Source organism: Boleophthalmus pectinirostris, unplaced genomic scaffold (assembly GCF_026225935.1).
Source record: "Boleophthalmus pectinirostris isolate CB_2022bp ecotype Guang Dong unplaced genomic scaffold, ASM2622593v1 HiC_scaffold_19, whole genome shotgun sequence".
NCBI classification, from domain to species: Eukaryota; Metazoa; Chordata; class Actinopteri; order Gobiiformes; family Gobiidae; genus Boleophthalmus; species Boleophthalmus pectinirostris.
The window spans coordinates 24,153,328-24,178,835 of NW_026571140.1; the positions used below are offsets into that span (position 1 = coordinate 24,153,328).

Consider the following 25,508-nt stretch of genomic DNA (forward strand, 5'->3'; position numbering starts at 1 on the left):
AGACGAATATCACACACCCCTGCAGTCACATTCCTGCTCGGAAGGGGTAGGCTAAGCTGCACTAAAGATACATGGGCATGAATAGTGCCTACAGGGCAAGAATATATTCTTAAAAGGTCTAAAAGTCAGTGACACACTTTTACGCACGTATTGCATAATATAAGGGAGTTCATATGGTTCATTCCAAAGTATGCCAGACACAGACTATAACTTTAGCATTTCCACTTCCCTATTTGTTACACACACTCCTATTGGCAGTCTATAATAGACCACCAGTAATTATCAGTGTCACTTTAGAAATGCTTTATCATAATATAATATTGTCTAGTATGAGCTATAGGCTAAGCTAAAAAGTGTTTACTAGAAACTACTGTTTTGAGGCAAGGGCCTATCTCTGCCTTCATAATCCTTTAGTTTTATTTATTTATTTATTTGTTATTTTTTTTATTGTTCAGACACAATTTTAAGAAGGGTCAGCTATTTTTGTTATAATAAAATTACATTTAGGCATATCCCTCAAAACTGAGCATTCCTTACATACTTTTGTAAGGAAAATCCACTCTATAAAGTGGTATATAGTGCATCTCATAGTTATATCAGCCTAGTGTGACTCTGTAGTTATGATGAAACGTTAGATTTTTTTTATGGCTTTATGACTCAGGTATAGAGGCGGTGTTGTCATGACAGATGTAAACCTGCTAAATTACTGTAGAGTCTCTGACTTCTGAGGCGCCATCTAGTGTCCAATAAAGGCTTGCTATAGGCTACATCCTTGATTTCTTTTGCATTATGTCGTTGATGCAATAACAATCTGGCAATGAAAAACATATAGAAATGTAACTACTGATCTAACCATTGAGGAAGAAACAGAGCCAATCATAATTATTTAAATATATAACTATTATTAATAGTTAAGAAAATATGTTATTATTAAAACTATAGTGCATAGTGTTAAATGGAGTATTTTTTTAAGGAAATCATATTAAGTCAACTGCCACCATTGTATGCAGACTTAAGACAATTCCACTTCTTTGTTTCACAACATTTACTCAGATCTTAAATCTACCTCAGCCTTCAACTCACCTTTTCTGACACATTTGAATTATAGTGATCCTGACTTCCGTATTCCCAGAACTGCACTGAGCTGGGAAATGATCACCATGGTATATGGCAGTCTATCATCAGGTGGCATGTCATTTGTTTAAATATAATGCTATATTTTGCATATTTACTCAAATGTCCAGAATCTAGATGAGACTGCATATATATTATATAAATATTATTTAGACAAAGTCCATAGTATTGTGCATTCATACATGTTTATTGTAAATGATAAATGAAGAAAAGCTTGGACAAGTAAATTACAGAGTGAAGGTTTTAGACAATAGTAAAAAAGCACAGAAGCAAATGATCAAATGTTCTTAATAATCTGTGAATAAAGACTGAGATACAACACAAATCTGTGACTTTACAGCGCAGAGTTGCTTCAGACATTTGTCTTCTTCTGGGAGAGATTAATTTTATCACCAAGACTCAAGGCCATACCCTGTAAAACAGTATGGGTTAAAATGGATGAATATAGAAGATAAATTAAATAATGTTTCACTGTTAGCCTGATAGATAGAAGAAAAAAAATTTAAGTATATCCATTTACTTAAGACAAGGACTGTAGTAAGAAATGTTTTTACCTAGATAAACGTTTCAGCTCTAAAACCAATCTAAACCAAATGTATGACTATTTCTCATTCAAAAATAATTATGAATAAAACTACTTACTCTTAAACATGTGAAAATAACATTTTGGAGCATATTTATTATGGGCATATAAAGATAATGGCTAGTGAGAGCAGGTGAAGCAGCAGCTGAGACCTACCTGGCTTTTGGCTCTGATGCGGATGTGACCATTGACAGGTGCATCTGGCCCTAGGTGAATGGGCTTCTCAATGCTCACATTAGCCAGGGCATCTTCACCGAAGATGGAGCGAGCATAAAGATTTGCTGCCATAAAGCCACAGAAACCAGAGAGGGCCTGGGGAAAAAATAACATGATACTGATATAGTCTGCAATACTAATTCCCAAGCAAACAACCTCATCTCTCTGTATCACTGTAAGACTACAAACCTTTTCAGGAGTCAAGCATTTCATGTTAGTGGACTTGAGGATATGTTGAAGGTACTCATTGAGATCAGTAATGTTGGTATTCACTGTCACCTGTTTTTAAAAAAAAAAAAAAAAAGGATGGTTATTTTAACGAATTACATTTTAAAGTAAGTTTTCTGATACAAAATGAAATATTTTATAAGCAATAAAAAATATTACCTTGTTTTCCCATTCAAACTCTGCCCACATTTGCCTGAACTCTGCATCAGTACATGAGGCCGGTTGGATGTAATCCATGATATCAATGTGAATATCACTGAGGACAACGCAGTTTCTGTCACTGGCAGCACCCGACACATCATACACTGTGGATAAAAATACAAAAGAGATTTGAAATTTGTATGTTGTATGTGTAAATAATTCTCAGCTACCATTTATTCAAAGAAAAAGAAATACCGATATTTCCAAATATGATGCCATTCTCTGTTGAGGCCACCTTAACATTAGCCTTAATGTTGGCAAAATCGTGTGGAGCCAGAGTTAGTGGAGATGGTTTTTCAACTAATTTGAGATCGCCTGTAACAAGTAGAAATGACAATCAAAGTGTGCTGATTAGACAAATAGTCTAACAGGTGTAAATGAGGACTAGACTAATACCTAATGTTGCAAGCTCCAGAGTACAGTTTTGAAGAGTGTCACTGGTTTGGTTAACGACGAGCACATCAAGGACAATGTCATACTGATTAACATGAACATAGGCTTCAGCATATACTGGGTCTGAAAAGCCTGTTAGCTGAGTGACCTGAGATATACACAAACAATTAATCATGAGCCCATCCAAGAATAACTTCATAAAAATCTGTGATGTTAAGGTTAGTGAGATCTCTAAACCTTGTTGAGTTTTGAAGCAAGTGGATCTGCTGCTTCCTTCCTCTGAGTGTTCCCCATAGCGGCCAAAAGACTGAGCTGGAACTGGTCCTCTTTAGAAGTCATCTCATTTTTGGCTGTGAGCTGCATAAATGAGATCGGGTCGTCTGCTTGTACTGTCACATTACGTTTCTCAGATTCTTTCTGTAGAGAAGGGAAGATAAAAAAATATAGAAATAACAACAGCAGAGAAATAGCAAAGAAATAACAATAACAAATAATAATATTTCATCTAATAAAAGAAAACAGTAATACACAATAACAGTGCACTGGCTTCAAACCAAAAAATATCAAAACACAATTGAGTTGTTTACACTGTGCTTTCCTGTTGTGACTGCTGGCAGGAGGTTAAGTGCTGAGTTCAAATACTGTTACCTTTTGTGACAGCTTCTCCTCCTCCAGTCTGACAGTCAGCATGTGGGACAGGGATTTGCGGCACTCCTTATTGAAAATGTCGTTCATGAGCGGCGAGCACTCTGACAGCACCTTCAGGCACAGTGAGATGCGGTCCACATCATCATCTGTAATTGGCTTTTTAGGCAGAGACGACTTGCCCAGGTGCAGCACAGTGACCATGATCAGCATGGATTCTGCAACAAAAGACTAAAAAAACAGAATCACAAAGTGAGTGTTGTTAATGAATATGTAAATAAATCGAGCAAGGATTTAATTTACTTACATTCTGTTTCTTTTTGTCTTGAACAATGTCAACGTAACGTAAAGCTAGTTTTGTTAGCGTGGTGGCCAAAGAAGCAGCCACGTAGAAGTCTCCATCCATCAAGAAACCACGAAGTGGAGGCCTATAAAATATAGGCCATGTATTTTTAAACAATTTTAGATGACTGCTTAAAGCGAAAGAAAACAAATGGCAATTTTACCTGTCTTCCTCTTTCTTGGACGGCCTGGAGGAGCTGAGGGCACTTTGGGTCACGTATGTTCCCATTTCTGTTACAAGTTTCTGAGCTGGTGCTGCACTCACTTCATCTTCAGGTTTAACCTCTCCTGTTTCTTTCTTAATTTCATTCTCTACTATGGGGATCTGTAAATTCAAATCATAGTCAGGTGGTTCTCACCATTGTTTAATATTATATATTTATTTATGATATACAAGTTAATTAATGCCAGCAAAAACCAACCTCTCCCAAAGACCTGCGGACCTCTGTCATCACACTCTGAATATCGTCCTTTGTGCTGCAGTACTCTCCCAGTATCCATAGGGCCCCTCTGTAAATTCTTTAGGACACAAGAATTTAACATGATCACTAAATAGTACACCAATAATACAGTCTATGACACAATGGCAATGTTACAACTACAGTGCTTGAAGAAATGCAAGAAATCAATGAGATGTAGAAGTGTGCTATCTACACAATAATATATATATTATGTTTCTCACACATATTTTTTTATGCATGTAATCATTGTTTGTAAAATAGTACAATATGACCCGTGCATGGCCTTTTATAATGTACTAACAAATTATATTCATGATTAATGTTTCTCATGTGCTCATGTATGTGTTGCTTACTTTACAGTTTTGATGGCATGGAAAACCTCCAACATCTTCTCAATGATGAGGGGCCTCAGGTTGTCAAATCTCTGAATAGCTTCTCGCACAAACTCCAGTACATCAGCAGCAGCCGCCTCATTAGTGTCACTTAGGAATTCCATCAGCTGTAAACCACAAAACACACACATTGAGATATTTTCCTATTAAATAAACATATAAACTTTTGCTATGTCGGTCTAAAAAGCATGGATTCATTTCGGTCTGTTTAATTTGACTCACCACTGGTATAACGTTGGCCGCCATGTCTGGGAAGCGTACACTGCATGAGTGAAGAGTGCGCACCAACAGCTGCCTGTACTTATCTGTATCTTCGTGTTCAGTTACATTATTTGTTTTGATCACCTCTTTCTTCAAAACTATCACCAGCTAAAACATAAATCATTGTAAAGAATGCAATGTATTCAAAGATATAGAACTAACTACACAAACAACAAAAAACATACCTCTTCAACATTGCGTGATGAGACAAGGTCCAGTGCCAGCTGCAAGGTCTTCTTCCTCACTTCCAGGTCAGGGGTGGTGAGAACACGCAATATATCCATCACAAGGTCCTGAAGTCAAGGATTAAAACCAAATTAAGATCAGAAATCAACTCACTGCAGCATCAAAAAAGAAAAGGCAAAAAGTACCTGAAGTACACGTTCATGAGTGGGATGCTCTTTAAGTTCAATCAGACGATCAAGGACAATCAGTTTCACATTGTTGTCACTTTCTTTTATGATCAAATCAATGTAGCACTGGGCAGCAGCCTGGAAAAAAAGTTTGTAAGACATTGTACAAATGCTAGAACAAGTATTTAAATAATTGCAGGAAAAAAATCTGTGCTGTGTACTTTAATAGCTGTCGGGGCGCTTGAAAGGGTTACAAGAGTACCAGCTGCCTCATATTTAACAGCTGGACTTGAGGACTGAAGCAAATTGTAGATACATCGGATAAATCTGGCCCGCTCAGAGGGGTTTGCATGACAGACCTAGAAATTGGTTAACAAAAAAGATTTGAAATAGATATTAGGTTCTATTGTTAGACATAATCTAACTTTTTAAACAAACCACAACCCCTTTACGTACTTTGTAAATCAGTTCCACAATAACAAGCTGAAGAATGTCACCAAAGGTATGGACTTGATCAATACAAGTGCTGAGGTAATCCAAGGCCCTGTCCTGTAAAAACAAGTGTGACATAAGCACAAATAGAGAAATTATTAGAGGACACATATAAAATATAAATACTTGGCAATATGAATACAAAATATTACATGCCTGGTCAGCATGAATCAACATCATAAAAGCATTTCTTTTACAGCTTGCGTCTTTTTCATTCACAAGAAAATCGTGAATGAGTTCTGGGGCATCTGGGATGAGGTGTTCAAAGTTCCTATAACAAAATCAAGTGAGTACTGTTATACAACTTATCTCTATAGTTTTACAGTGAACAAATAACAAGAAACAATGGACACTGGGCGTACCTGTAGATAGTGTAAATAGCCAGGACTGCATTGCGGCGGACATAGCTGTGACGATGTTCAAGGCAGGCACGAATGGCTGGCATTAGAGGCTCAAGCAGCTCAGACTCCTTCAGTTTGCACAGGAAGCGCAGCGTAGACCCACGGATGAACTCATTGGGATGCTGCAGGTCCTGCAGAATTCAACAAGACACACTTAATAAATACTTTTACACTTCACAAATTAACATTGTAATATACCAAATATACCTTTCTGTAGGCATCACAGACTAAAATCATCTCCTGAAGCAACTTGCCATCAGGAGTCGTTTTAGGAACGATTTCCCAGAAGACAAGAAGCAACTTTTTGATTGTGTGGTCTTGAAGTGGCAAGACAAAACGGATGATCGTCATGAGAAGTCCAGGTAGTTTCTCGCCATTCAGTATCATAATGATGACTTTCTTTAGTGCTTCAGTTTTTGCCTTGATCTCCCCTTTTTCTGCAAATACAAATTACTACAATCAGGCACAGTTCTGTACATTACCTCACTTTTAACTAGTAGTCCAATAGTTACCCAAGTCAGTTTTGAGGCTGACTTCAGAGGGAGGCTCTGAATCAGAAGTGACATTGATCAGGGTGTAGCAAACGTTTTCTGCAGCTGTCATCTTGCTGCTACTAAACTTAATTCCTTATATAGATTCACAATAGTGGAGGGAGACAGAACATCTGAGCAAGACAAAAGAAATAGGTTACAAACTGCAATAAAAATGCATTAAATTATCATTATACAGCATAATGTAAAGTCTAGCATAGTGGGACATTACGTTATCAAATAGCCGAGAAATGTTTTGGGGCCAGAAAAACGTGTTTTGCTTTTTAAGCATATAATGACATTTGCCATTGCAACAGATATCTCAAATCCAAAAGGAAGACATAGACAGGGTTCCCACTCTTTTTCACTGACAAAATTTCAAAACTTTTCCATTTCTTCATGACCTAAAGTGAATTTTACAGCATTCTATGTGTGTAAAATTTTGCATACTTTTAAGGCTAAATCTGAAATGTTAACCCTTTCCACTCATCTTATGGTATTATAGTTTTTTTAACATTCAAAATACTGTCAATGCATTTATTGTAGTATCTTTTAAACAACAGCTGCATACGTTCGGAAATAATCATAAAAGCCTAATGATAACTTAACAGAACGATGTAGTTGCGTGAAAGAGATATTAAATTCCATGACTTTTCAAATAATATTTCGATTGGGAACCCTGCATAGAAGACGGGTGGATAACACATAAGAAAATAACTATCATAGGGAAAAAAAAAAAAAAAAAAAAAAAAAAAAAAACTGGGACAAATCACTGGTTTTGCATAAAAAACTGCTGGGACAGGGGACACAGGGCTCAAAACTGAGACTGTCCCGGGTAAATAAGGACGTCTAGTCACCCTGCTCTATCAAACAACTGTGTAGCATTGACGGAATCTGACACGTAGCATCTGAGTCCATATTATGCGTTTAAAAACCCGGCCGCAGTGACAATCGGTTGTTTAAACGCACAAAGGCACAAAGTCACATGTCATATGAGTTCAAGTAACACATCTGTAGGAGTTTGATCACTTACTACAATATAAGCCATAAGCTAAATGCTAGCGCAAAACAACTTAGCCTCTGCAAAGGCCATCAATGAAATGGAGGACAGTACATCGGCTAGCTCAAGTTAAACACAGATCGGGAAAGAGAAACTGCGTATTAGGAACAAAAAGATAACATGTCTTACCAAAATGCACAGCTAGTATCCTCTGGAAGCTATCAGAGCCTTGTATTAGTATTTACATGTGTGAAAAGCTGAGTGAGTGTTCAGACGAGCTGCGGCTCTCCTCTCCACTTCCTCGTGACGTGGAAGATTACCTCCTGAGCCACATCAGTACTACAGCGCGCCGCGAGGGACAAAAATTGAGGCATTTTTTTTCTCTTCACAATATAATGATAAAAGTATATATATATATATATATATATATATATATATATATATATATATATATATATATATATATATATATATATATATATATATATATATATATATATATATATATATATATATATATATATAAATAAATAACAAATTAAAACATTAAAACATAGGCCTATGTGCAAAAACCTAATAGATTTCTATTATTGTGTTGCCAGCAGCATCTCTTTTTGCAATAAGCTTTTCTATTAAACTTCCAAATGTTTATGTGTGTGTATAAAAATCATTAACCATGGCTTAAAATAAATAACCTGTTATTTGTTTTAGAAGAAAATTAAATAATTTTAATGTGCATTTGGATTCTAGCCTAACTTGACCCAGATGAATGGTTTGTGATACCCTCTAGTGGGCATATGGGAAAGTACTCATTTCAATTGAGAAAGAAACTCAAAAAGGTTTTTTAATTGATTTGAAAAAGAAAAACTTATATCGCGTGTATCATTACTGCCAACTACAGTCAGATTTAAATCTTGAAGGTATTTTTTTTTTCTTTCTATAAATTGTGCTGGTATTTAAGTAGCTTTGAACCTACATTAGGATCCTGACTTATTCATTAAGTGAACGACAGACATTGCGTCTTAGCTATTGTTTTACTTTGGATAAAGCTGCCTTTTACAGCTGCACATTTTTGTCTCAAGAGTAGGCCTTCTGTTTATTACCTTACTATAACTTACAATGTGACAGAGAACAATATAAGTGCAAGACTGAATTGTGGCCCGTGGGGGGCGACAGGGAGTCCCAGTTCTGTAAAAACAACATCTCACCTTCTTTCTTTAGTCCAAGTGGTGGAGCACGTTTGGGTGACCATGGAGTGCGTTTGCTGTCATGTAGTTGAGCGCTAATACGGCGTGAATAGCAGAAGAGGGGGGCTTTCGTGCGGGGAAGAGGACCGATCGGTCGAGTCATGGCTGCACGGGAGGACGGAGAACTCCTGCACGGTAAACTACGGCACCACGACCGCGTTGGAAGTGTAAACAGCTCCGAGGCTTTCAGGAACGGCTATGTGAAGAGCTGCGTCACCCCCCTAAAACAAGACCAGCAAAGGGGATTTTTGTTCAACCTGTGCAGCTTTTGCAATGAAGACATACTGAATTCCAAAGTGTTAAAGGTCTCCGCTGTGTATGTGGGCGCGTTTGTGTTCTTTGCGCTTTCGTTTGTCATATCCAGGAGCTTGCAAAGTGACTCGTTCTGGGATTTGAGGACTTTTTTGTCGGGGTTCTCTCAGTCAGTTAGTCCTTTATTTAGTATAGGATGCGCCTTTTTCTTTTTAACATTTTATTTGAGACGGAAAAAGAAAGAAAGTAGTAAATGTTGGCTCCTGTCACTGCCAGCATCGTGCTACCTCGGGGATTTTTTGGTTTTGCGGTTTCTGCAATGGGGAGAAGAGCAGCACCAGATACAAATGGTGGGCAGGTTGTTATTCGTGTTAGGATGTGTGGGTCTACTCACACTCGTGCCCACTCTCAAACTTAAACACAGTGTGCTCATACTGGTCTTCGCCAGTGTTGTTTGGCTCGCCTCTTTCACAAGTTTGAGCGGACTGCCAGTGCTCCTGAGGCCGCTGTTCGCCTGCTTCGCCGGCTTCTGCGGCTCTCTTCTGGGGCTGTGTTTTGACCGCTTCTACCCTGCGAGGGAGGCGACCTGCGGCAGCCCCAGCACGGATGAGAAGGTGCCTGTTATCCGGCCTAGAAGACGCTCCAGCTGCGTCTCTCTGGGAGAAACCTCCACCAGCTACTATGGCAGCTGTAAAATGCCCCGCAGACCATCACTGCCCTGTATATCACGGGAACAGGTAGGTCTCACATGCAGCACACTAATGCCCAGTCCTCCTGTAGGCTATGTTCAGCTTACGCAGCCTAAGTGATTACTTTAGGCTATTTAAAAATACAATGAATTAAGCTCCTGCCCCAAGATTAAAAGATCCACATGGCCTGAATCTTTATGATTTTTTCTCTTTTGCTTTATTGTACTCACACATTTGAACATTATGTGTATTCAGCAACATAATGCTAAAACTTCCTAAATATGAAATTAGGCTACTTGCAAATACCTATATTTACAAAATAATCATGAGATACCTTGTAATAACTCCCTTAATAACTCTCTAATGTTTGTTGTTATTGTTTTTGTTTTTGTTTGTTTGTTTGTTTTTTACTGTAAACTAAATGACAAAGACACTCATTTTGCCTAGCACCTTTGGTCACAACTTTTCACACCAAATCATAACTTTGAAAAGTGTTTGCTCAGCTCTATGCTAACTTATCCTAAATTACATTCATAAAGAAATGTTTAACAGAGAAAAAAGAGGATTAAAGAAGGCTAAAACTTGATGAAATTAGGTCTAAATCGACTCTACATCAGGATTTGAGCTAAAAGTGCACTTCCAGAATAAACTTCATTGTTATGACTAGCATGTAGGCCTACCTGGAACACAGCAGGAGCAGATTTATTTCAGTCAAAATGTCTTCGTTTGGTGTATGGTTAAATTTCAGATGACTAAAGCTTTAAAAAAGTGAAATGATTTGAGAGTTGTCTTAGACTTGTCATTGCGCCATGGCACATGCTCCTAAACCAGTTTGTTTACATGCAGTACCTCAGCTCGCACGACCAGAGAGCCCGCTTTTACTTTATTAAAATAAAATCACATCCATACCTTTACTGAGTAATGACCAGGGTTTGGAAATACAGGGGAAAATTATATTAAAATTGTAGATTTTAAGTTGTCTTAAATTATAATATAATTGTTTAAAATAAAAACCTGTGTCAGTTAAAGATAAGCAAAAGATGTGTTATGTTTCTCTCGTAGTTCATTTTAAAATCAATACTAGAACCTTAAACTGCTTGTTATCAGACAGTATAATAAGAACATATGTAGATATCCGTTTGTGTCACTATCGCTCAGCCCTTGTGGTGACTATGTAGTTGTAGAAACCTGCACTGTTTGCTGGATGGTTTGGGCTTTTTGAAACATTGCTCCTAATAAAGTAACATGTAATTCTCCAGCGTATTCTGGACACATTGTTTGTGTCCTTGGCACAACTAAATTGTACTTTTTTAGTTGAGTTGTTTCCAGTAGTTGTTTTCAACATCATTGCAGACTATTACTATATTAGCTATGGAGTTCAAGGCCTATTCATGCACACTGTGCATTATACTTCCAGTCAGTGCATGCTGTCATTAAGTTTTTGGGCAAGATACTTCACTCACATGTTCTATGTTTATGTGAAAATGATGACGGCCAGATGGGCTTACTCTTAAAAAAATAAAAATAAAAAATGTGATAAACAAATCACATACAAATAGCAAAATACAAATTAAATAAATATATATTTGAATTAATTTTCTATTCTACTTTTTTGGAAATACTACATATTGGATTTGACGTTTGCAGCTGTATGCTTAATGGAGAAAGCAGTGTTTTCTGTCCTTGTTTATGTGTATAGTCATTATACAGTAATGGCATGATACACATATTGCAATGAAATGCTGGTTCATAGTTTGTTTTTTTATATTATTGTTAAAGGATAAAAACTAAAAACAAAAACATTATTGTTCACCAGTGTTTGGCGAGGCACTGTGGACTTGCAGTCTCACCACTCGCAATGTCACTTTTGTTTTCTTACTATACCACATTGGCTCCTTGTACCAGGTAGATATGTTTTTGAAATCATAAATATTGTTGACTTCTTCCTCTAGGTCACAGGGCTGAAAGGAGGAGTCACTGCAGGGTCCAGTGCTGATGTTACACATGGTCTTCCTATTTGTACACATTAACAGGAGCCCATCGCCCAAACAGGACTGTTCTGTTAGATGTTCACCGTCACTTCAATAAAATATTATGTTGTTTTATTCAAATGAAAACCATGAAAACCTGAAACAAAAAATAGACTGAAACCTTAGGGACAGACCTGTTAATGTGTTTTTTAAATTTTCACAAAAGAACAAGGGCTATTGTAAAGGGATTGAAGTTTTAATCAGTTGCTGAGATGTACAATTACTTTTTTTGCAAACATTTAACCAGTGTAAACCAGCCAACTTTACTGGAGATGCCTGATCTAAAATAATATTAATGTATCAGTTTCAAATTATTATTATTGTTGTTATTGTTGATTTCACATTTAACATTGAGTGTTGTGAAAGCCCTGTTGAAATCCAGTCATCATTTCCAACAATAAAATTGCAAGTATCTTGTCCACTGGGCTTTAGTCTGCACAAGCCACGAAGTACCACCAGTATGAGAAGTAAAACAACTTTTTTGTATTTGTGCATATTTTTCCATTTCTTTCACAGTTTTTGGTTGCAATTACCATTACCATGCATTTTATGAGCACTGATGTTTTGTAGTGCAATGGTCGCCACAGCACTAGACTGTTTACTCATAATGCAACAATAGTGCAAGAAGGAGAATGTTTAGCATAACCACTTCCATCTAAACTGCACGGATGTTGTTCCAGCTCTCACTGCTAAGACGGTGAAACTGGAGTAAGATAAGGGATGCATAGGAACATATAGATAAATATTGTCAGTGCGGTCATGTGATGCTTAATAAGGCAGAAGTGATTGCAGGATGGCACTTTATGGTAAAGTCAGACATACATGAGAGAGGAGCAGTGCACTACAGCTCTGAAAGGTGAAGTTTGGAGAGAGAGAAGACCGTATTACAACTCTGAACACTCAGCTTTAATTGTGTGTAACTATTGTCAGTAGAGTAACTTAAGACAGTGTTTCTTGATACTACCACTCTATATAACTATAAATTGTCTTTAGGCATTGCTCTAAGATATTCTTACAGTATTTTACCATTATTTGTCTTTTAGGTAAATATCCATCCAAATCTTTTGCTCAGAAAAATATATCCTTTTGTTTTCAATGTACATGAGTTGGTCATTGTACAGTAGTAGTAGTAGTAAAATGATTTGAATGTGGTTTTTTGGTTGTAAAAAGCCTGATGCACATCCTAATAGAGAAGCTTCCATTAGCGCTGGGCCCGGGGCAGGCCTGTCTTGTGTGTGGACTCTCCTGTGAGGAGAGAGGAGGGGCAGGCCTGAATAACACTTAACTGGCCGTACAGAGGCACAGACTGCAGAGGAGCAGGAGCCCGCGCTGCGCTCAGCTGTCACGTTCGCTCGCACTGAAGCCATGTGGAATGATATAACATTGACGTCACAGCCCAGTGACGTACCTCATGGTGATGGCAAAGAAGAAAAAAAATGCCAAGTCTTATTAATGGCCCTGTACAATATAGAGTGTGCCCCCAGCAGAGAGCAGAGGAGCCGAGAGCCCAAAGACAGTATGCTTTACAGACGGAGGCACTGGGGTTATACCTGTTACCAGCATTGCAAAACTGTATTCAGCTGTGCAACAACGGTGTTGTTGAAGTTAAAAATTTCCCTTATTTTTTATTTTAGATTAAAAAAAATAGCTCACACACAGTTAGAGCCAAAAAGAGAAAAACAAAACAAAAATCTTGTGTCCAATATGAAGGAAGGCAGTGATCAGTAAATTACAATATGTACCGCAAGTGATTAAATCAACCAGCTGTGATATGTTTACATTAATTAAAAAAGGAATATATATATATATATATATATATATATATATATATATATATATATATAAACTATTAACTTGTTTCATTTTTTTTTCTTTCACAAAATAGTTTGATTTTTTGCCTTTAAATCTTAACCCAAAATCTTAAATCTTATTTACCTTGAGTTTGGCTGAGGAGGAAATCCATGCTCAATGAAGCACAGAAAATAGGATGCACCATGGCAACAATAAACCAGAGGAGACTAGCATATTAGAGGAATAAGAAGTCATGTGACTATGGACAAGCAAGTTATAAATACAGTAATAGCAAGTAATAAATAATTATAAAATTATTACATTTACATTAGTCTCTTCGTATTATTGTATTTAGAAGCTTACAAAACACAGAGATAGTTGTGTATTTTTTATTTATTTTTTCATCACATGATGCCATGTTAATTAACATTATGGGATTGTTGAGTGTGACATCGTCACAGTTGTTTGGGTCCAAACATTCAAGGTTCCATAGACACTAACACAAACTGGGACAAGGCATCAGGGCATAATTTATGTCTGAAAATCCTCTCCAGTGGTAAACTTGAGTACACATATCACCTTTGTTTCTTTTTATTGATTTATATATATTTTTTATACAAAGCATTTTTTATACACAGCATTATACAAAGCCCGAAGCTAATTTCATTGGGTCTGAAAGTAGCCAAAGTCAAGTTGATGACATCATCACGTAACAGTCCCAAAAGTTTTTCACACAGTGTCATGTTAATCTTTTTTTTATGTTGAAGCAAATTTTTCATGACATCAAACAAAGAAACTTGATAAAAGTAATCTGTTAAGTATCATGAAAGGATATTATAAGTATTCATTTACTGAAAGTGAAAAATGTATTTACATTATAAAAGTTGAATCCTCATTATCCTGCCCTGATGACTCGCCGGTTACATTAATCCTGTTTTTAACTTTCCCCCCAGTGGTTGTGTGAAAGAGGAAGTGAACTGTCCAATCAGAGCTCTCATTCAGCTTTAGACTGTGACTAAACTCTGGGTGAGAGGAATAAATCCTGCTCTGGACCAGGTTAATTCACAGTTACTGTGGTGACTGGCCCAGGTTTTAGATTAATGCTCAGTGAAACAGACACTGTTAATTGTGAGATGAGCTCAACTCAGAGTTTAGGATAAATTAGTTTCTTGAAAAAAGGACAGAATGTATTTGTGTATTTATTGGTACATTGTATTCTTATATTAGTTTAATATACTAACAATAGTGATCTGAAAATGGATGCTGTGTGTACTTTTTACTAGTGTACTTAGAAAAGGAACAGATGGCTTTTGTAGCTTAGTAGTTTAGATATATAAATGATGCTTAAGCATTCATTGAAGTAGGCTTGTTTATGGTTTGTGGTGGGAGTGCTGCCCTGAAAACCCTGTAAAATGTGGCCTCTTTGGGGCGCGGGCTACTGTAACAAAGCCTGAGATGTCTGTGAATAATGTAAATCTCAATTTCCTGTCAGGTCAGTCCTGGCTTTAATTTTTCATCTGGGAGCAGTAGATAGGGTTAAGTGGAGTAGGCTCCGCGTGCTTGGCGGTGCAGGCTGAAACAGGATGCAGCGGCTGCATTGTCAGCCTGCTGCTGTGAGTGCAAACAGATGAGGAAATGCTGGAGCCTACTCCAAAACTCATGTCGCCATGGAAACCCGTGTGCGTCATGATCACCAGCAATTAGCTTGCAGCTCTTAAGTTTTCATGATAGGTCTACCAGAGCTGCAGTGTCTGATGAGGCTCAATCAAAGGAGGGCACACCAACGAATTACTAAACCTTTAGTTCTTCACTTTTGCTGTACTTTTTTTGTTTCTGATATTTTACACTTCCTTGTTTTATTGTATTTAATGCTCTTGCTTGTATTACAAAATGCACCTCTGTGTGTTTTTTGTGATCCTGTTTTACAGCTGTCATTGTCAAGTATGGTAACTTGGTTCAAGGACTAGACTGTTTTTGTGCATATTTTGTGTGCATATAAGGCATTCAGTATCTCATTCTTACAGATACTATGGTCACATACTCTTTTGTTCTATTGGTATCTAAGTAACATTTAGTTACCTGAGGGGAGTACTAAAGTGCCTTTTGTATTTTTTCGTGCTACTTTAAAATACGTATTAACTACAAAAATCTGTAGTGAAACTTGGAATTAGTACACAAAGATTCTAGAAAGATTTTATTTTATATTAAAGATAGCCTTTTGGCCGCATAAATAAATATATAAATATAAATAAAAATTAAATAAATAAATAAATAAATATAAAATGAGTGGCGAGTGAGTGATGAGTGATAGTTAGTCCTCTGGTTCGGTTGAGAACACTGACTGAATGCTGTTTTTAAGCATCACAATAATAATGTTAATTAATACAAATATAAATAAACTGTTTATCTTATTACATGTACATTTCACTCATCATGCAACACAAACAAACAAATGCAATAAAAGCATTTTAAAGTAAAAACAAAAGTACAGAAATGTCTTGCATGAGCCCAGATTGTGTGAGTTACGAGTTAGTGCGAGACCCACCATGCAAACTGTGCTTGACTTTTCAGTTCACGATGAGGTTGTTGAACTTTGGGTCGTCTGTTTTCTGTGCTCAGTCGCAGGCGTTTAAAAAGAGCCAGAGAGAGATGATTTTCTATTAAATCATGAGCTGTGGCAGACAGTGATTCTTACCAAATGTAATTGCAAAGTGGAAAGAAGAAAATGTGATGAACAGCATGCTAGATTTTCCCATTTCTGTGTAATTGTCTACATACTTTTAATCATTTACAGGCTGTTAATTGTCTCCAGATGAGTTTACATAGCCTCATAGTTTTCCATTTGCCTTAAAGGGACATATAAAAGTGTCCAGTCCAAATGTAAAGTGTGCGAGTGACATGGTTTACGTTTCCTAATTTATCTGTAACACACACGTACACTGTTTGGAGCACAGACTCCTCTCTCCTCTCTGCTCTATTCTTTCTTGTTCTCTATCTGCTCTGGTTTCTCTGAATTTCTTTGGCTCTTTCTCTGTCTCTCTTTTGAAAACGGTGTCAGCACTGCTGCTTTTACACCAAAAGGCGGTTGCTAAGTGACGGTTGACGTCAGCTGCAGCTACAGAGGAGGGCTTGTGTGTGTTTAGCAGCTGAGGGCAGATCCCACTGAAAAGGGCAAAACTGTGAACCACTATTAGTCACTGCAATGAAAATCCCAGCTTCGACAAACTCATTTGCCATTTTCAATTACCCACTTTGATTTATACATCAGACTATACAGTGATATAAGTATATACTTGAAAACAATAAGGTTTGGGTCATTTTAGGAGAGAAGCTGGTCAGTCCCCACCCCCTACCACTTTTCTTTACTCTGTTACTGCCTGTTCTTTTCTTTTTCACCATAGCCCCGCCCACAAGGCACGCACAAGTCGGAGACCCCAACTCTCAACGTCTCCAAGCTATTTTCAAATAATTTTGAACTTTTCTTTTACGTTCGGGCTCTTTCCACAAAGCTCTTTTTCTTTCTATTGTTCATGTAATCAATTCCCAGACTTCGTCGTCCTCCTCTCTACCCCCCTCCATTTCGTCCTCGTTTAGTGACCTTACGTGAAATCTGAACTGCTTGAACTGACCAGGGCAGTCACTAAATTGATGTCTTTGTTTACCGCTTCAATTTTTCAAGCGGGACGTTGCAAATGTAGGTTAATAAGTTACATTGTGTGCATGGAACTTTAATTCTTAGGAAACATCTTGCTAGAGTAGATAAACTTGGTTGATCCATTAGTAGTTTAGCCACACACACGCATACACACATATGCGCACGCACACACACACACACACACGCACACACACACACACACACACACACGCACACACATACACACACACACACACACACACACACACACACACACACACATACACTTTATGATTCATTACACCACATGTCCTCTGTATTGTTCACAAGAGGCCAAACTCTGGGATATGGCCACAGATTATTGTCACAGTGTTAACAGGCCTGATTACAAGTACTAGTTATCCTAAGCCACTGACAGGGTAAAGCCATTTTGTCTTTTTCATCTTGTCATTTTTGTCATTTTGCCTCTCTCTGTTTTTGATTATTCTTCCAGTAAAGATAATCTGATTATATTTTTGCAATACAAAAGAAATGTGCTAAAAACAGACTGAGTATTGAAGTGATGCAATGTCAAACTACAACCTTGTTTTATACTGCAGTTTTCTTTAACTTCTTTATTTATCTTCCATTACCATCTATAGTAATATGAATTATTGGTTATTTTTTAATCTGGCTTTATAAATCTGTTTTAATGAGAACAATGTTTCAGTGCAAATCAAAGGTAACATCTAAATAAATGATGGACATTTTCATAGAAGAAGAAGCTTGTACCTGTACTTAAGTGCTGCCTGGTTTAGGGGGTATATTCCTACTATAACACTATAGTATATAATAAACTACCTTTAGTCTGAATATATATGTGTTGTTTGCTATGACAGTTTTGATCTGTTAAAGCATCTTTTGAAATGGCTTCCTCCTAAGTCCACACACTCTTGGCATTTTAAACTTATGGCTACAGTGTGACCCTCCTCCATTTCCGTACTCAACCTTGTATCAAAAGATCAACTGGATCAACTTTAACCCTCATATATACACATATACACACATATACATTTCATATACATATACACAGCCTGAGGCCTGGGGCATAGGCCTTCAGACTATACATGCTGGCTCCATCATTAAGTCCATAGGAGGTTTCACATTACTCTGGTCAATAAAGTCGAGGCATCAGATCATGCGATATATTGTTTCAGGAACTAACATTTAAGCCTTCTTGAGGTTAATCATCCATATGTGATTTACATATTGATTTGGCATTGGTTTTGCTCTAGGTTAGTTTACTGATATAACTCTCCCTTTATCCAGTCTTGGGACTGACACAGAGTACACCGGTATATATCCATAGTTCTCAAAGTATAATCCAGGTACAGTATATGTTCCTGTGGGGTTTATTTGGAGTGACTGTAACCATGAACAGCCCTACTGTATTAGTGACAAGTGTGTTATGAAGTGCAGAGCTCACCTTTGCTCTGCTTCTCTGTGTTTAGTAAACCTGCCGTGGGTTTGTTGTGTTGATTGTGGCGACTGTCAGCTGCTGCTCCAGTATTTATACTCCAGTGTGTGCCATGTGCCTGTGCTTATATAGGCAGAGCTATAGCACCACGGCTACTAGTGCAACATGTTGATTCCTCCATGCCCCAGAGTTATGTTTGACTTTGTCTCTCGTGTTCAATAAAATATGTTTGACAAGGGCAGTGGGTTGTGCTATTTTATAGCAACAAGTTTGTGATAACCTATGTGTTTCCAGTGCTGAGTACACTAGCTGTATATCTGTGTTATATTTTTCTATGTCCAACAGCAGAACGCCGGAGCCCCCACCTGTGTCAAGACCTGGGGCAGTGTCATGAATCATCCCTTTATCACCATCAGGTGCTTTGCAGTAGTATTTTTAGTTCCTGTTGTAGTTCTATGCGCCATTGCAGGACTCAATTAAACATTTAAAATACACTGCATGAAAATGTCATACCAGTACTGCAATTATCTAGGAAAATTAAAATTCCCTGTTTTATGGAAAACAACTTTTTAACTCTGTAGTTTTAGACTGCAGCATGATTTTTTGTTTTCTGATTTTTTTATTTTTTTATTTTTTAGCAGTTCATATTTTATTTTATTAATGCTCTTGGATTTGTATAATGGAGCCCGGAGCAGGTTGTACAACTGGAATGATTGATGTAAAGGTGTTTAAAAGTGAACATTAGTGTCTTTGACCTTTGACCTGACTTGAAGAGTTTAATAACAACTTTGAGAAGTCATTCATAAAGCAGAGTGAGGATGTGGAGCTGCTCCAGGCCTGTCAGCGCCTCACTGGAAATGATTTACTCTGCATTTCTATCTATCAGTCTCTCCCTCTCTTTCTTCCCCCTCTGTCCCTCTCTCCCTACTTCCCTCTCTCCTGGTTGCTCCTCCTCTGGCTGAGGCTGATGGATGGTGCTGCGTTCACTTGCTTGTTATTGGCTGGTGCTGTAGGGCTCAGGCGTTAGCTTGTGTTTATGAGAGGAGCCTGTGCTGATTCCATGATAAAACCAGATGTTCCCTTACAAGGCTGTGAGCCTCCCTGATGCACTCTATGTCCATATCAGGTAGAGCCTTCCTGTTTTAACCAGGCCTCTGCCTCCAGCTGCCTCTGGGCCTGCTCATTGTTTAAATGGGTCGTTGAAAAGTACTTTAAATTTTAAACTTTAAAAAGTAATAATAAAAACAAAAAAGTATTGAGAATGCTTTGGAAAATGCCTCAGGGGAATGAACATTTTCAACATGGACATAGGGCTGTGCAAGTAAACACATTTTAACTGATACAGAAACTCATCTCCAATCAACAATGATATGCTTGTGTTCTTTTAATCGAGAGGTCTACAGCCATATTTGGTTTGGAGAGTTCAGACTTTGGAGGGAACATATTGACCATTTTGTGTTGAATAGCAGTAACTGAAAGTGTGTATGTTCAGGTAATTAATTTTGAAAGCCATTTTTGATGTGTTTTCAATAAGACAAAATAAAGTTGAATTGAAAATTGTGATTGATCAATATCGCCCAGCCTAGACATCTTCTGACTGCATAGAGGTTGTTATACAGACTGTATAACAACCTCTATGCAGTCAGAAGTCAAGAAAAGTTTTTACACCAGCAGCTTTTCAGAGTCATAAGTGGGGACTGTGAAGGAATGTCATTGGCTTTAAATAGTTCTATAAAATAAGGATATAGAGACTGCAGTTTAGGTTATGCGTATGTTTATTCTTTTCATTGTACAGTGTTTCGTTTATCTTAATATGATTTGCCTGAAAGATCCAAAATGCCCATATAAGTGTGATGTAACTCATAAACAATTTCAAAAAGATAAAATGGTAATTAATGAAAAAGAACAAGAGATATACCTTCTGGCATTAGTGTTCTTTTGAGCTTAAGTCCTTAAGTTTATGGAGGTTATATAGGGTAAATTTTAACTTGCATAGTCTGTGTGTAAACCACCTGCAGCTATTTATAGACTTGATTTAGTGAGTGGGGCTGCAGTAAACCCAGCATCACTCTAGGGTTAAATCCTATTCCATTATATAAAAATCACATCACTACAGCTGTTATCTGTCACTTTCTTCTCTCATTTAATTTGCATTGGACTTAATGAAGAGGTCCATCTGGTTGTTCTCTTGTTGCTGATTTGAATCTAAAACAGAATGTAAATATATTTCTCATAGAAATGTGTGGTATGGGGGACCAAGTGACTTGGAAACTTGAAAATATTAACCATATAATCGTTTTAGTTTTGGACAGCATTTACATGATTTAAAAAAAAAAAAAATAATAATAATTATCTTAGAATCACTCAGAAGTTCCAAAGTATGAGTCAGGTGTGGGACTGTAGTATCTAATATTTAGTGTGCCTATATTTGTGTAGTTGTAGTTAGGGGTGGACGATATTGACAAAAATTTATTGATATATTTTGGCAGGGGTTACACAGGCAATCCAATCCAACAAAAATTTTCTAAACATGACTGTAAATGTTTACGCTGAGGTTTAAAATTCAGAAGGACTATAAAATGACCCATAAAAGTGCAGAAATGCCACTGTACTCTTGTTGGAAAGATAACAAAATTCTATTAAATTTTTAATCAGCTCTTTGTACAGCATGGTGATTTTTTATTTATACTAAATAAACCAAGTATTCAAAACAACATTCACAATAATTTGATATATTGCCTCCCTCTAGTTAGTGTTAGTCACATTTATTGGCAGAGTAGCAGCTCTGCCAATAATTCTGAAATCGCAGGTCATTTAAGTGTGAAACTGAAGCATTGTGAGAAAAAGTTCATCACTGACGTACTTAGACTGACCTTACTCAGATTGTGGCATTTGTGTTATGCCTGCATATTATGTTTGTCATTATGCAAGCTTTACTTTCTCTGGCAACAGGCCAACTGCACAAACGTGTGTGAGTCAATGGTTGAAATGAGAAGTCTGACTCCAACAATGATATGAGGCCAATGACACAATACACCATAAGAGAATATCTTATTGTACATTTTTAATCTACTGACGCACATAACTCTGAATTTGTAGCACCAGAGCACGCAAAGCTCAGAACTGTCTGAAAAGTTGGTCTACCCATCCACATTCTTAACAATTCATGTGTTTATATATAAGCAGTATATACAATTACATTATATAAAAATATGTTTTATATCGGCCTGATAAGTAGCCTAATAGTAGTAATAGTAATAATGGGTGGAGGGCCCACTACCTTTTTGTCTCTGCGGATGTAAATGATCACATTTTATATAATGCTTTTCCACCTTCAAGGTACTCAAAGCACTTTACATCAAGGAACCACTCACCCATTCACAGCACATTCATACACCAGTGTGTGCAGACACTGGGGGTGAATTGGGTTAAGTGTCTTGCCCAAGGACACAACAACAGCATTCATCTGTGTGAGCTGGAATCGCACCGCCAACCTGTGGGTCAGTGAAACTTTATGTCGAGATCGGGATTCAAACCACCAAACTTGGGTCAGTGAATAAAATAATATAAAGGCATTAATCTTATCTATCATCATGCTAAATTACAGGTCAAATCTGTGGAGAGAGATACCACTTAGCATAAGAATACATGTTTTTCAAGGTATTTCTAGCAATAGATTTCCCTGTAATTGAATAAATACAAGATAGATACTGTACGTTTAATACCAAACCGCTGAACATTCCAAACAAAGCTGCTGGTGGCGGACTCCCTTCCAGAAAAGTTACATACTACAACTTTAAGTAACTTTATGTTACTTTTTAGTTCATATTTGTAATACTTCTTTCTTCCACCTGTACAGTGTTGATCCTCATGTATCCTCTTCTATTTCTGCTGAAATGAGGACACACCTGCAGTCTGTGGCCTATTAACAGCCCCTCCGCTCTGCCAGTGTCTTTTTCCCCTTCTTTCTCAACTCCACTCTCTTGTTTAGGCTGTGTTGTAAGTTCATTGTGTGCCTAAAAGATACAAAATAGAAAGAAGGCAGTTGGCTGAGTGTACTGAATTCCCCCTGAGTTGTAACCTTTTGACGTAGTGTTTCTCTTGGCTGTGTGCGTGTGCTGCCTGCCTGGTCGGTCTGGGGACGTGGCGTAACGGTCAGGAAATAGACCACGGCTGATATCTTTTTCCTTCAAAGGATCTGTGGGTGTGTGTCTATAGGGTGTGTGCTGTACATCCACTGGCTCTTGTAAACAAAGCCTCGTAAGCTCCATGCACTGACAAATGTCTGTTCACCGCTCACTCCGTAATGTCACAATACCATGAGCTGTAGAAGTAGCTGTAGTGATAATTTGGATAACACAGTATGTGTATACATATATACATATATATATATATATATATATATATATATATATATATATATATATATATATATATATATATATATATATATATATATATACACACACATTTTTGGTCATTGGCATTTAACACAAGAAATAGTACAATGTCCTTTTCCAAAATGCTTTTATTGATAGAGGATTGGCTATTGACCTCTTAAAATGACCTAAGCATATCATTGACAATTAGAAATGACGGAATCTCGATCTTGATTAAAATGTAATTAATCACAAAACCCCACTTTAACTATAAATGAAATGTGTCCAAAGCAGCTGGTCTGAACAACAGCAGTATCCTGAAGTGGTACAAGAGTGTGAAAGACACCAATGACATTTTGCATGAGCTCCTTTCACTGCTGAAAGAATGTTCCACTCACCTGCCAGATCAGCCAGACTAATAGTTACTGAAGATGGCTCAGTTAGCATTTTACAGTTTTTACATATTTTAGATAATATGTATACATTACTTTGAGAAAAAAATCTCTCTTGTCTTCCCTCTTGTTCGTATGTTTAGTTGAAGTGCAGGCTCAGGTAAAAGTTCAGACAGTGCTTGTGGTGACTGCTGTTGTCAGGCCCAAATTGCCATCCACCTTCTCTGTTCAGTTTGAGCAGATCAGACTCCTGTAGGCTACAGTACACTGCTCGTCCTAAAGCAGAGGAGGAGACCGTTCTTTGGTGGGGCTCATTATCAGAGAGTGCATGTGTGTGCTGCTGACGCGCCGTGGCGTGGTGCCCGGCATCAGCACTGGCCTGCTCTTCTTCATACAAAAGCACCTCCTCATATCAATACTACCTCAATCCCTTCCCCAGTGCACTCTTATTAGCATGTTTTCTGCACTTTGAGCAATGCCCTACAGCTCTCACACCACAGTGAGAACCGGCAGCTAATATGACATGCAGGTGTAACTAACTGCTATCTAATGGTGGGCTCAGGTTTATTAACTCCTTAGAAGAGAAGCCTACACTGTAAGACTTTTTAATCACGTTTGCTGCTTCACACATTTTATGTCTTATTACGCTGTTCCCCAAAGAGACATGACATGTACACAGCTCATTTTCAAAGAGAATTGCCATTGACTTTTTTGTGTTTGTTTAACAACAGAAACATTAAAAACTCATACTTGATTTTGAAAGTTGCATTGTCTATAAAGTGGCCATGTGGACTCTACAGTGGTGCGTGTGTCTGAGAGGGGCTGTGTGTGCATGTTGTGTTTTCAAAACATGTCAGAACCTCCTGTTCATTGACAGATTTTACTGTCATGTTTTGAAAGCACTGCACTCTCTATTCAGTTAACACACCCAGGAGCCCTCCTGCACTGTTTACTTTGTTTACCATGTATGCTACCATGTATGTTAAGTCAGGGTACAACCTACAAGAGTCACAAAAAATATATATACAAATTTTTCCATGTGATAATAGTTGAATATTGTGCTTTAGCTGCACATTGTTTCAACCTTTCTACCTGTCTTCTTCGTAAACAAGTAGAAGGCCAGCAGCCCTGTCCTCCGGCCGTCTCCAGCCATCCCGTTGCCATGGAGTACAGAGCATTGTTTGCTGGCCTCTGTGTCGGGTTGCCATGGCAGGGCTTATTTGCCATATTAAATGTTTGGCAGCATTGTACAGATGCTGATGACAAACACCCAACATCCCACTTTGATCAATGAAAAGGCACTGATTAAAGATGAGGGAACAAGCACTGGTCTGTGCTACACATTTCAGGTGTGTAACTATAAAGTTATGGACTCAAATAGTTTAATGTGATCTTTAATCTCTGGAGATGAGAATTGTTGCATCACTCATCGCTCAGCAGAGCTAAACAGCATTACTTGGGAGGAAGTCACATTAAAGTATTGATTTTTTCTGCTGTTAAGACAGCTTTGTTTGTGTAGGTTTCTTGAATAATGTACAAATCCCCCTAGTGGTGAGACTGGAGAATGCATTACCTTTTTGATTAAAATAGGTTAGTACATAAATAACAAATTTAGCAGAATTAAAATTTTTATATTTAGTTCAATATTTGGTTTGCAAGTAATTCCAAGTTTTATTTTAAAAAGATTATACAAAATTTTGTAAATGTAAAGTAAATATATTGCAGCCTAAAATCTGCAGCATTCATTACACATGATTTCTTTGTCACTTGATTGAGCAGATGAAGTTGCCTGAGTTTGTGCGTCTTAGAGTTACAAGGTTGACTGGTGTAATGTGTGTGAGCTGTTTGGTTATGAACAGATAGTGTGGAAATGCAGCCCATTGACGTAGTTAGGGCCAGATAAGCTCTCACTGCTCCATTGTCGACGCACCACTGCGGTTTTAGTGGTTTACTTTTGCTACTTTTGCTTTCAGTCAGCTGTCACTAGAGTTGTGTTGATTAGCATA

General features: G+C 37.5%; 2 protein-coding genes and 1 long non-coding RNA gene across 3 annotated transcripts in view; 1 reads left to right on the top strand and 2 right to left on the bottom strand.

Moving 5' to 3' along the window:
- Positions 1–1,300: 1,300 nt before the first annotated feature.
- On the bottom strand, positions 1,301–7,971 carry copb1 (COPI coat complex subunit beta 1). Its single transcript, XM_020938828.2, has 22 exons — positions 7,822–7,971; positions 6,615–6,766; positions 6,310–6,539; positions 6,064–6,233; positions 5,858–5,972; positions 5,666–5,758; positions 5,431–5,568; positions 5,228–5,347; positions 5,042–5,149; positions 4,818–4,964; positions 4,557–4,702; positions 4,165–4,261; positions 3,907–4,067; positions 3,708–3,828; positions 3,404–3,631; positions 2,993–3,172; positions 2,759–2,903; positions 2,558–2,677; positions 2,321–2,466; positions 2,123–2,212; positions 1,874–2,029; positions 1,301–1,546 (listed from the first exon to the last, which is right to left on the bottom strand). Exons 2-22 carry the CDS (start codon positions 6,703–6,705, stop codon positions 1,487–1,489), a joined length of 2,862 nt encoding a protein of 953 aa, XP_020794487.1. The 5' UTR covers positions 6,706–6,766; positions 7,822–7,971; the 3' UTR covers positions 1,301–1,486.
- An 851-nt stretch (positions 7,972–8,822) lies between these two features.
- Positions 8,823–25,508, top strand: part of pde3b (phosphodiesterase 3B) — a 28,825-nt gene continuing 12,139 nt past the window's right edge. The window contains exon 1 of the mRNA XM_020938752.2: positions 8,823–9,868. Within this exon, the coding sequence (XP_020794411.1) occupies positions 8,981–9,868 (888 nt within the window). The 5' untranslated portion in view covers positions 8,823–8,980. The remainder of the gene's footprint in view (positions 9,869–25,508) is intronic.
- Positions 20,489–23,833, bottom strand: LOC129409143 (uncharacterized). The gene is made up of 2 exons (XR_008632268.1): positions 23,599–23,833; positions 20,489–22,747 (listed from the first exon to the last, which is right to left on the bottom strand). It is a non-coding gene; the product is annotated as an uncharacterized LOC129409143 (long non-coding RNA).

What these genes read in the sequence shown, in the direction of transcription:
- copb1 (XM_020938828.2), bottom strand. Translation starts at nt 6,705, where the DNA reads ATGACAGCTGCAGAAAACGTTTGCTACACCCTGATCAATGTCACTTCT. An exon ending in GCGCCCCGACAGCTATTAAA is followed by an intron (nt 5,348 to 5,430) that starts GTACACAGCACA and finishes CTTTTTTTCCAG; the next exon opens with GCTGCTGCCCAGTGCTACAT. An exon ending in CATCACGCAATGTTGAAGAG is followed by an intron (nt 4,965 to 5,041) that starts GTATGTTTTTTG and finishes TTTATGTTTTAG; the next exon opens with CTGGTGATAGTTTTGAAGAA.